This window comes from Taudactylus pleione, unplaced genomic scaffold (assembly GCF_031769625.1).
Source record: "Taudactylus pleione unplaced genomic scaffold, aTauple2 ptg000532l, whole genome shotgun sequence".
NCBI lineage: Eukaryota > Metazoa > Chordata > Amphibia > Anura > Myobatrachidae > Taudactylus > Taudactylus pleione.
In genome coordinates, this window is record NW_028284934.1 from 390,807 (window position 1) to 403,169 (window position 12,363).

At 40.9% G+C, this 12,363-nt stretch overlaps 1 protein-coding gene across 6 annotated transcripts in view; it reads left to right on the forward strand.

Annotated features, from left to right (window-relative positions):
- Window positions 1-12,363, forward strand: part of IL12RB1 (interleukin 12 receptor subunit beta 1) — a 252,769-nt gene that overhangs the window by 193,450 nt on the left and 46,956 nt on the right. For 5 of the 6 annotated variants that reach the window (XM_088450879.1, XM_088450878.1, XM_088450880.1 and 2 more), the window contains 2 exons: window positions 7,501-7,647; window positions 10,564-10,651. In XM_088450879.1, the coding sequence (XP_088307005.1) occupies window positions 7,501-7,647; window positions 10,564-10,651 (235 nt within the window). The remainder of the gene's footprint in view (window positions 1-7,500; window positions 7,648-10,563; window positions 10,652-12,363) is intronic. The other variant, XM_088450882.1, reaches the window with a different exon arrangement.

Genomic DNA, 12,363 nt, shown 5'->3' on the forward strand with positions numbered 1-12,363 from the left:
GTGGGTTGTGGTATTGTAACCATGGATATCCAAGAACAATATGACTCATAGACTCTGGAATTACTAGGAAGGAAATTGGTTCAGAGTGCAATACTTCCACACCCAAGGTCACAGGTTTGGTTTGGAACGTAATACGGCTTCCAGGAATATGACTACCAACCACAGCAGTCAAAGTAATGGGAACTGCTAACTTCTGCAGAGGTAAAGAAAGTTCTTGAACAAGTTTGTCAGAAATAACATTTCCTGCAGCTGCTGAATCCACTACAGCTAAAAAGAAATGAGAACCTAGTGGTGCTTGATTTGTACAGATATAGCACAGTCTTTATTTTGAGGAATACAAAGAGACACTCTTAAACAGATATCCCTGTCATCAGTTAGGTGGGAGCGTTTCCCAACTTATGAGGACAATTCTGTAAAAAAATGCAGAGTGGAATCCATGCAGGTGAAAAGATGTGTGGCAACAGCAGATGGTATGCACTGCAGGTACACTAACAGAGCTGGAGCTGGAGTTGGAAGCAGTCTGTGTGAAGCATGGGAGCCGCAGTGCTGATAGATGATACACAGCAGTAGATGGAATGCAAACAGCAAGCAGTCTGTGTGCGGCGTTGAGATGGTACACAGTGGTGATGGCAATAGTCCCGGTGGTTTTCTGTCTGTGGCATGGAAGCCGCAGTGCTGAGAGACAAACATCAATGGTACAAGTGGGTAATGGTTGAGTTTCAACAAAAGTATCCACAGGAGAAATCTCTGGATACACAGGAGACACTGAGCCTGGAACGATCCTCAGGAAGAAACACTGGGCCTGATTCAGACCCGGTCGCAAGCGCTGAGCACTCGCAACTGGGTCGATGGTGGCCCACAGTGCATGCGCACGACGGAGCCGGCTCCATCGTGCGCATGTTCGAGACCCGGCTAGCGACAGGCAATACGTCGCTCTGGGTCTCGCACCAAAGGGGGCGAGCTGTCGATGTTGAGTGACAGCTCTCCCCCTTTGGTGGGCAGGCCATGGGGGTGGCTGCCCAAATGGAGACGTTCCCATGAGAGTGATGTCAGTGGAGAGATTCCGGCTCTGTTAGAGCCGAAATCTCTCTGGGGCATGCGACCACGAGACCCTACCACAAGGGTCTCATCGCAAGCCCGATGGTCATGATGGTCTTGACCACTGCGACCATTATCATGGCCGCTCGCAATAGCTGTGGGTGGTCACCCACAGCTATGCGAGCGGCCAAGAGGCCGATCCCCCCCAAAAAAAAGCCCGGCCCTGATTCAGAGGGAGCGCTCTGTTAGAGCGAGTGGCTCTGAATCAGGCCCACAGTTTTTCAGGCAATGAGTCTTTCCTAGGCCTGTAAATATATAGGGAGTGGTAACAGGTGAGTGGTCAGGCTGACCAGGTGAGCAGCCAGGTGAGCGGTAATCACTGGGATAGTCTGTTGGAGGTTTTAGACAGCAATGGATGAATGTTTAACCTTGTATGGGTGGTTAAGACCACGATTTTGTGACATTTTGCAAATAAATCCTCATTGGTAGTGAAACTTGACAGATGTGGCTAAAAGGTTGACAGTATAGAGGTCGAGATTCAGAAGGTCATAAGCACAAGATTGACTGGTTCTGAATCTCAACAGTAAAGAGCTTTACACGGTCATTAGGTCAACCATCATTCTGTAGACATGTATTTAGGTCAACAGGGTTAAATGGTTAACACATTAAAAAGTTTAACATTTAACATGTCAACACTAAAATGTCAACAAATGTTTTTTTGTTATGTTAGCCTAACTCTAAACGTAATCCTAATCCCAACCCTAAACCTAACTATAATCCAAACCCTAAACCAAACCTTAATCCTAAAAATCATTGTGTCAACAGTTAAATGTCGACCATTTAACCCTGTCAACCTAAATGCATTTCTACAGAATGATGGTTGGCCTAATGACCATGTCAACCTTTTTTACTGTTGACATTCAGAATGTGTTGACATTCTGAATGTCGGCCTCTTTATTGTTGACCAATCAACTGGTATCCAACTTGACACATGCGCAGTGCTAGTCAAACGCATGTGCAGATTACCAATAATCGCTCATCTGCACAAACATTTGCATTGCATCTATATCTGAATCAGGCCCAGAGTGCTTATTTTGGTTCATATGGTAGAAAGTTTATTTGTAGGCAGCTGACACGAACCATTTGAAATCATAGAAAAAGAGGGTGAGGTTAATTATAAAGCATGGGAAAAGAAAGCCAAGATAGATCTTATAAAACCTTGGAAGGATAGAGTAACTCTGTCAGCCAACCTGGTCCCACCAGAAACTGCAGTACCTTTGGTTCCTGAAGTAACAATAGCCAAAATCTACAACTAGTCAACAGCATTAGGCTAAATGATTTCTCATAAGAAATATAGATTTGTTTTCTTAAGGTTGACCTAAATCTTTATAGAATACCAGAAGTAATGGTGTTAAAAGAAATTACAAAAATGTCGGAGTTAGATCTAAATGAAGAGTCACATACTGTAATGAGCAGTCAAGTCCCATTATACTCATTCTGAAACATGATGGGAGCTTACAATACTAGAAGGATTTCAGTAAATTGAATACCTAGTGTGTGTTTAAGTTTGATGCCTACATAATGCCTTATGTGGATGAACGTATTGAAAAGCTGGAAACAGCACGGTATTTAACCACTCTAGACTTAACCAAAAGGTACTGGCAAGAGCAATTGACAGATAAGGCAATATAAAACACAGCTTTTTCTGCACTGGAGGGTCTGTTCCAATACAAGATGTTGCCATTTGGGTTACAAAATGTTTCCATTTGGGTTACATGGGGCTACTGCCACCTTTCAAAAGTTGATGGACAAAATTCCAAGGCCCCATAGAGAGTATTATTATTATTATTATTATTATTATTATCAGTTATTTATATATCGCACACATATTCCGCAGCACTGTACAGAGAATTTCTTACCATTCATATCTGTCCCTGCCCCAGTGGAGCTTACAATGTATATTCCCTACCACACGCTCACAAACATACACACTATGGTCAATTTTGTGGGGAGCCAATTAACCTACCAGTATATTTGTGGAGTGTGGGAGGAAACCGGAGTACCCGGAGAAAACCCACGCAAGCACAGGGAGAATATACAAACTCCACACAGTTAGGGCCATAGTGGGAATTGAACCCATGACCTCAGTGCTGTGAGACAGTAACGCTAACCATTACACCGTCTGTGCTGCCCAGAGCATCATCTCATCTCATTGATGTAGTCATCTATAGTTCTGACTGGCAGATTTACAGTCAACACAAAAAAAGTGTTACTAATGATAGTGGTGAAGTATGTATCTTGGATACACCAAAGGCATAGATTTGAGAAAGGCCCCAACTTAATAAACTTTAGGCAATACAAAATTGGCCACGACCCCTAAATAAGAAGCAGCTTTCTTAGGTATCACAGGGTATTATAAAAGATTTATTCCCAATTTTGCCACAACTGCTGCTGCTTTGATCTTACCAAGGTTAAACAGTCAGTTATGGTTAATTGGAATCTTGAGGCAGAAAAGGCTTTTCATTGTGCACACAACCAGTTTTGATGACACCTGACTTAAAAATTAATTTGTCATGCAAACAGATGCATCAGATGTAGGGATAGGTGCTGTGTTGTCTCAAAGCAAAGATGGTGAAGAGCATCCCCTTATTTATTTAAGTAGGAAATGGAAAATAAATTCTGCCACTGCTGAAAAAGAAGGATTGGAAAATAAATGGGCATTAGAAACACTGTGGTATTACTGTATCTTTTGGGGAGGAAATTTATGGTGATTATGGAACAAGCTCTGTTGAAGTGGATGTCTGAGAATAAAGAGGCCATTTTTAGAATTGCTAAATGGTTCTTGGCATTGCAAAGGTTTTTACAGTAAACCTCAGAGGTGCTTTCTATGTAAATTTTACTCCAGCCATCATATATTAAGCTGGAGACTAATGCTCACAATTTATTTCTCATGCAGGTTATGTTTATAACACAATATAATACAAAGAGATAACTCTTGTTTAGTTTAGATCTTAGAGAAGCAGTAGAGAACCATGATTCTTAATGGCTCAGTATGTTGCCTTTGGAAATCAACTTTCATATCTTTAGCATGACATCAGCACAATTTACATAATAAGAATTTTAAATGGAGGTTGTATTGTGTATATTAATATATTATATAAGTAATAAGGAATCACTCATGTGCTTTGTAATATGGAAAGAAAATATAAGTGAACAAAAGAGAAATAGAAGAGGAGGAATCAAACCACAGGGCAGGGTGAAGAGAAGTAAAAGATTGGAAGAAAAAGACAAAGGTAAAGATAGAGGGCTAGAAAGAACCAGCAGAAAGCAAAGTGGAGAAAGAATAAACCAATGCACTTAGGGCCTGATTCAGATATGTAAAGAGTAAACCCTATGTTTTACATATATATGCAATGGTGGGATGTCTGCATATGCACAGGACCTTTATGCATGTGCAGAATTGGTCCTGCAATCATGGTTGCCATGCCCCCTGAACCTCATTCTGATTGACAGGCTGCAGCCATTTGGGGAAGGGTTGTGGCGCCAGCCTTAGTTTCTGAAAATGGGGGTGTGTCACCCTGTGTCCTGGGAGTGCTGAGGCTTGGGTCTCCATTGTAGGGTGCATATTTCCTGGCCTTGAGAGCAGCCAGGTGCTGGCCAGCCAAGCTTACACAAGCTAAAACAGCAACCAACGAGAATGATGGTCATGATGGTGATCTGAGGCAGTGTCTATAGATGCTACACTCAGATAGCAGATGCATACAGGACGTGTCTATTTCCTACAAACATCTCCTGCTGCATTACCAAATTAATTGGACTGTATTGCGCAGCCACTTCCTTGTGACTGTGCAATATCATCCACATCTGAATCAGGCCCATAAGCAGGGTCACCAAGAGGGGAGGAGTAGGTACTAATTACCCAGGCCTGGGAATTTGGGAGGGGCCCGGGTCTGACAACCCCTCCCTCTTATCTGTCAACAGCCTCTCTCTCCAGCACTGGGCTGCAGTGGGGCTAGGGAAGATGCTGCTGAGCTTCTGCCTGTGCAGGGGTGGGGGGAGTGATCACACTGGTTGTGCCCCCCCTAGATTTACCCCTGGATGTGGGGTACACAATGCCCCCCCTGTTCAACTGCAATTATATTTTCAGATTTCTTTCCTATGGGGTGTGGCCATGCTTCCTGAGATTAGGCCACACCCCCAAAAATTACCAGAGCCCACCTCTTTATGGGCTGCCCATAAGCAATAACAATAAACAACCCAGTACCAGGTACATCCTGAGAAAATTCAGGAAACAAAGAGGGAGGTCACAAGTCAACCACCCTCTATAATCCTAGAACAGACAAAACAGTATATTCACTAAGAATCGTGTCTGGCCTGGATTTTATTCCCGTGCAAGTTTTTCCTGATTTTTCGATTCGAAGATTTACTAAGGCATACATGATGCCACACTGAAACAGACGGCAAAACACGCAAATAGACGTCAGTAGACCATTTCCTCAGACAGAAATACAACTAATGGATCTACTAATAATAGTGTTGAAAAAACACAATAGAACACGGAGCAGAATAGAAAAAATGAATAGAAGTGCCTGTGAGCTGCATGTTGTGCTGAAGCACTGCACATATCAGTGTGATCTGTATAGACAATCATACATATGCAATTCTAAAATAAAAGAAATAACAGAATAAATACCTTTTTTCAAATATTAGACTGTTGTCTGAGACTGGCAGAAAGTGTGTGGAGCATTCAGCAAAACAGGAGTTTGTTTTTATATCTTATAGAATGAACCCTGAAATTTGTACTCCACAACTCTACTGTAGTGATTCTTTCCCAGCTAGCAGATGATTGGTTATTATTATTATTATTATTATTGCTATCCTTTATTTATATGGCGCCACAAGGGTTCCGCAGCGCCTTCATAGTACATAAACACAGTACATAAACAGTTGAGCAGAACAAGAAAACAGTGTCATATAGTTTAAGACAATGCAAGACAAGTACATGGTATATAAACATTACTGCAACAGTAGAAGGATGGCAAAAGTCACGGGTTAGGTGCTTTTGAGTATAGAGCAGATAATATAAGTAAAGAAAGGATAAGCACAAGAGGATGACATGTTGCATTACTCTAAATTCTGCCTGTCAATCACACAGTGAGTAAAATTTGCTGCAAGTGACTATGGTGATGTACCTTGACACATGCACATTGCAATTTAGAAGCATACACAGTTTACTGTTTAAATTGCATAAATAGCAGTATTGCGTACAACTCTGAATCAGGCCCTGAACTCTGGTGTGAAAAATCTTTTTGAAGCTGCCTTTAATTTCAAACCTAAGCCAGGAACCATCCTACAGTATATGTATACAAAATTACCTTAAAACCTGATATCCACCATCTGGACCTTATGACAGAATTAGCCCTTTCAGAATTGAGAAGGCACGTTCACATGACTACTTGGTCATTTAGTACAGTATTTTTATTGTTTACAGAATTGGCCATTTTTGCCACAATTATTATTATTATTATTATTAATTATTTATATAGTTCCAGAATACTCTGCAGCACTTTAGAAATGAAAACAAACACAGTAATAAAGCCAGGCTGGTTTTAAACACCGTGAAAAAAATAAGAAACCCTTTTACAAGACAAATAGGAATTTGATACTTGGGGGTCAATCCTGTTAGTTTGCATAGCGAATTCATTTTGCAATCTAATTAGCAACTGAATCAGTCAAACTGAATTTGCATCTTTTCATTCGCATCTCCCTGAGGGTAAAAGATGGAAAGGAAAATCTTTATTTTGAGATTAAAATGTTGGGACACCTTTCTAAACCCCTTGGACGCCCCCCTAATGACTAATTGGGCAATTCAAATTTCCAATTAGCTTAATTAGTCAATAATTGCATGTAATTTTTTTGGGGAAAAAATGTCTTCAAATTACCCCCAAATCAAATTTTTTCTAACTTTTTTTTGCATTTTTTATTTAATTAGTTTGAGATTAAACAAAAAAGTTAGCTTTATCTTTTTTTGCATTTTTAAAAAAAAACACAAAGCAGCCATTTGACACCATTTAAAAAAACTACAGTACATTCTTAATGCCTACAAACAGCTTTCTATACGGTCCTGCTAACAAAATTATCAATTTTGGGGTCCAGGATGGTCTCTCCACTTTTTTAATCACTTCACTCACATCTCATTTGGCAGTCAATTTGCACCCCTCTGCGAAGTCTGCGAGTTTCAAGAAACAAACTCGCTTCTCGCAATTCTCACCTAATTGGATTGAGCCCTTGGATTAAAATGCAAGAATTTCCATGTTGGTTCAGCCAAATTGTTAGAGAAAAAGTGGTGATAATTGAGAACAAATAATATAAAACAATTAATGTACTGCAGCAAGATTCAGTATGTATCAGCTATATATGTATCTTAGTTTAATAACTCAAAATATTGTGAACTTTTTTAAGGAGAGATTTCTGAAAATTCGTCAGTGACTCAGTACCTTGTGCAAGACTTGCCTTTGGGATTCAATTATACCTTTGAGGTTAAAGGAGTGACCGTCTATGGAGAACAAACTGGAAGCAGTATAAAGTCTGTATCCAGCCCTGGAACAGGTAATAGCCCAAGTGGATTTAATGAAAGCTGGGCAAAAACTGTATATTTCGGAATGGGATTAAAATACCACCGGTTCAAATCCCAACTGCACAAGCCCGACAGGAGGATATCCCAACTGGGGCTGGTAAGTATTCTAACCCTCCCCTCTCCCCCCCAAACCTCCTTTGGTGGTGTCTAACCCTAAAACTCCTGGGGTGGTGCCTAACCCTAAATCCCCCCAGGGGTGCCTAATCCTAACCCCCCTTCCCGCACCCTAGTCCTATCCCTCCCAGGGGGGTGCCTAACCATAACCTCCCCCCAGTGGTGCCTAACCCTAACCTCCCCTTTCCCTAACCTAACCCTCCCCGGGGGGTACCTAGTACTAAGTCCCCCCAGGGGTGCCTAAATCTACCCCCCCCCCCCACAGCTAACAGTTAAGACACGCCGGACTTACTTCGATCGGTCCAGCGTCTGTCTGTCTTCCAACATCGATAGCGTCGGTATTTCGATTGGCGGCATTCAGTCCGTCGGTCTGATAACTGCCTCCCGTATTTTTCATCACAGATTATAGAACTGTGGAGGAGACACTGAGGCTTTGTATGTACAGTACAGTATATATCACAACTGGAGATCCAGGGGCTGGCTTGCAAATGCACTCAAGTGGCCCCAGCTTTTCTACCAGCGCATGGCAACAGCAAAATGGACATGGCAAAAATTTACAAAGCAGGAAAACATAAACGAAAATTATGCAAAACCTTTTCTCAGGGCATAAAATTCTTGGCCATTCAGAACATAAAAAGAGGGACAATGCACCAGTGGATTATTTATACATGCCCCTGCAACGGTGTCCAAATGCACTGGCATGCCTGCGTTCAGCCGACCTCCCCCCCTTCTCCACCCACAAACGGCACTTCCTGTCAATCACTCTGCAATGGGTCTGCGTAGTCACTGTGATTGTAGTCCCAATCGCTATGGCTGGTTCACACACTGCGACGCATGCGCAGTACGCAACAATTGGCTGATTGTGTGCGTATAAGCAACTGTGTTCATTGCTGAATCAGGCCCAGAGTTTGAACATTCTAGCCTCTTACAAGTAATCTTTTTTGTGACAGTTATTCTGCCTTTTTTGCTTTAACCACCATTGTTTTTGGGGTATGATTCCACCACACAGTTTTTACCTCTAACCAGGGCTGGCCAAAAGGTTGATCGCTATCTACCGGTAGCTCACGGAGCTCCTGCCAGTAGATTGCAGCCAGCCTACTGAAGTTTCTGGGAATGCTGGTCTCTGAAGCGATCACAGACTAAAGAAGCCTCTGATCACTTCAGAGGCGGGCTTTCCCAGTGATGCAGCGTGTGGGTACGTGGGTGACGTCATGACGTCACCCATGTCTCCCCCATTGTGAAGAGCCTGCACGCCTGCTGGATCTAATTAGATCCAGTCAGCGGCAGGCAGTGGACATCTACGCGGGAGTGCTGACCAGGTAAGTTCTGCACAGTCGAGGGGGAGCCAGTACTGGGGGCACAGCATAAGGGGCACTACTAGGTGCATTAGCGGGGAAACAGCATAAGGAGCATTACTGGGGGCACTGCATAAAGAGCAGAACTGGGGGCACTGCTTAAAGGGCACTACTGTGGGAACTGCATAAAGGGCACAACTGGGGGCACTGTATAAGGGGCACTATTGGGGGCACTGTATAAGGGGCTCTAATATAGGGGCATTGCATAATGTTCACAACTACAGGGACATTGCATAAGGTGCTCTAATACAGAAGGCATTCATAATGGGAACAACTAGAGGGGCATTGCATAAGAGGCTTTAAGACAGAGGGTATTGCATAATAGTCTCAAATACAGGGGGCATTGCATAATGGGCACAACTACAAGGGAACAACTACTGGGGGCATTGCATAAAGGGCACTACTACTGGGGGCATTGCATAGGGGGCACTACTACTGGGGGCATTGCATAAGGAGCTCTACTACAGTGGGCATTGCATTAGGGGCACTACTACAGTGGGCATTGTATAAGGGGCACTACTATGGGCATTTTGTATAAAGGGCTCTACTGTGTGTCGTAATGTGGATAAGGGACACTACTCTGCGGTGTAATGTGAATAAGATTGTGATGCTATGTGGAGTTTTTGAATTGGGGATACTATGTGTGATTTCGACAGGATAGACCCCATGTCCCTTGCTGTGAGGCCACGCCCCTTTCCTTACATGTCACGCCCCCTTTTTCAACTCAGTAGATCATGAAAGGTTTTCAGTTTTAAAAGTAGATCACCGAGTCCAAAAGTCTGGCCACTCCTGCTCTAGTCCATCAGAAATGTGTGATGGTTTCAAAGTTCAAAGTTGCCAAAATAATGAGTATTTGTAAATGTAGCCCTAGGACTTGTTATTGGATGCTGCCCAGCAAATGTTCATGATCTGTTTACTTAGAGGAACTTTTTCTCATTTATCCTGTTTTGGGATTTCTTATTTCAGGTGCAATCTAATAACAAATCGGAATTCCAAAAATAATTGTGGCAAAATGCAACAATGTTTTAGGAAAACATGAACATGTGAGAGTTCTGCATAATGGATGGGAGGCTGAAATATAGCTAAAACAGGTTGTCAGCAAAACATATAAACAATGCAAATTTAAATGTGTTGTTCTAATACTTTAAAAATAAAACAATTACCATTTGATATGCTTGAAATTCTTAGAATGTCCAAATAATTACTTTTATAATTGTTCTATTTCGCCAGGACAATTACAGTATTATTAAGTAATGGATGAAAAAATTATCAAACCTGGTTGATCATATTTCTTAACAATCTCTTGGATCTAATTGCAATGCTTTAAATACTTTGTGCACCACGCATTTAATGATAACTGCATGATCTAATCAAATATTTTAACATTGTAACATTTTTTATATCCATTTATATTTGTAGATTTGAATATGTGGATTTTTGGAAAAATTCTGCTGATCTTTCTTGCAGTGCTGGTTGTTGTAGTCCTGATGTGTTTTGTTGTAAAGAGGTAAGAGACACTCCTGTAACTCAATAGCCAACCAGTGGTCATCTAGGATTCTGGATGTATCACACGTGATTCTGGTGTGGTTTATTTTGTCCAGATTTTTCATGTCTAAATGTTGGGGAAAGAAGCTTTAAAACATGATATTAACATGTTACGTATTCTAGAAGTGAGATGTGGTCAGAATCCTGACAACTGGGATTCCAGAGTTCAGAATGTCGATGCTGGAATCCCAACACTTATCAGAATACTGGCACCGGCATCCTGACTGCCGGGATCCCAAAGGTAATTATTGGGGTAAGGGGAGGGGTTAGGGTCAGGGTTAGGCACTAGGGCAGGGGTGGTCAACCAGTCAGAGGCAAAGAGCCCAAAAATATCTTAAGGTATGTCAAAGAGCCATGATCATGCGCACACCGAAGGCACACGTGCAAAATGGGGCGTAGCCAGCTAGGCCATACCTCTGGCATGACGTTTGTAGGAGCATGTTAAAGCGCATGCACACAATCACCATGGAGGTAACTATTAAAGGGAAAGAAAAAGCCAGAACAATATACAGGTTGAGGGTCCCATATCCAAAATTCTTGGGACCAGGGGTATTTTGGATATCGGAATATTCCGTATTTTGGAATATTTGCATACCATAATGAGATATCTTGGGAATGGGACCCAAATCTAAACACACAATGCTTTTATGTTTTATATACACCTTATACATACAGCCTGAATGTAATTTTATACAATATGTTAAATAATTTTGTGCATCAAAAAAAGTTTATGTATATACATGAAATTAATTTATGTTTCATATACACCTTATACACACAGCCTGAAGGTTATTTTATACTATATTTTTAATAATGTTTTGCCTTGAAAAAAGTTTGTGTACATTGAACCATCAGAAAGCAAAAGTTTAAATATCTCAGTTATTCTAAAAATATTCCGTATTTCGGAATATTTGGATATGGGAGACTCAACCTGTAAAAAACATTGAAAAAAACAGAACCACATAAAATACAATTAAACAATCCATATCCAGATAAAATACACTGAAAATGCCACATCTACAAATAATACACTGAAAAAGCCACATTCACATAAAATACAGTGAAAAAGCCACATCCACAAATAATACACTGAAAAAGCCACATTCACATAAAATACAGCGAAAAAGCCACATCTACATAAAATACAGTGAAAAAGCCACATTCACAAACAATACAGTGAAAAAGCCATGTCCACAAACAATACAGTGAAAATCCACAGAAAAAAAACAACTATAGGTTGAGTAGGAGAGAAGTTTTTATTGCACAGGAAAAAATAATAACCATTTATTATAAAGAGGACCCCAAAAATAAACTAGCCCAGTATCTGTTTCATAAATTTTCACTTCTGTATATAGGGGTGCTGCTGCAGATAAATATTCAATAGAAAAGAAAAAGAGGAAACAATCTGTATATGGTGCACTATAATTAAAATATAACTTTTAATAAATCCTATCTAAAATAGATTCAATTTAAAAATAGAGAAATATATGTGACAAAAATAAATAAAGTGCAAATAAATGTGAAAATGTGTGTTAAAATACACTGTTTGCCTATACTTGGGGGTAAATTTACTAAGCTTCGAGTTTGGGTGATTTTGCAAACTCACGTGAGTTTAGGCATGTTTTTCATCTCACAAATTTACTAAAGACAAACTCGAGTGAGTTTGGAAGTGAG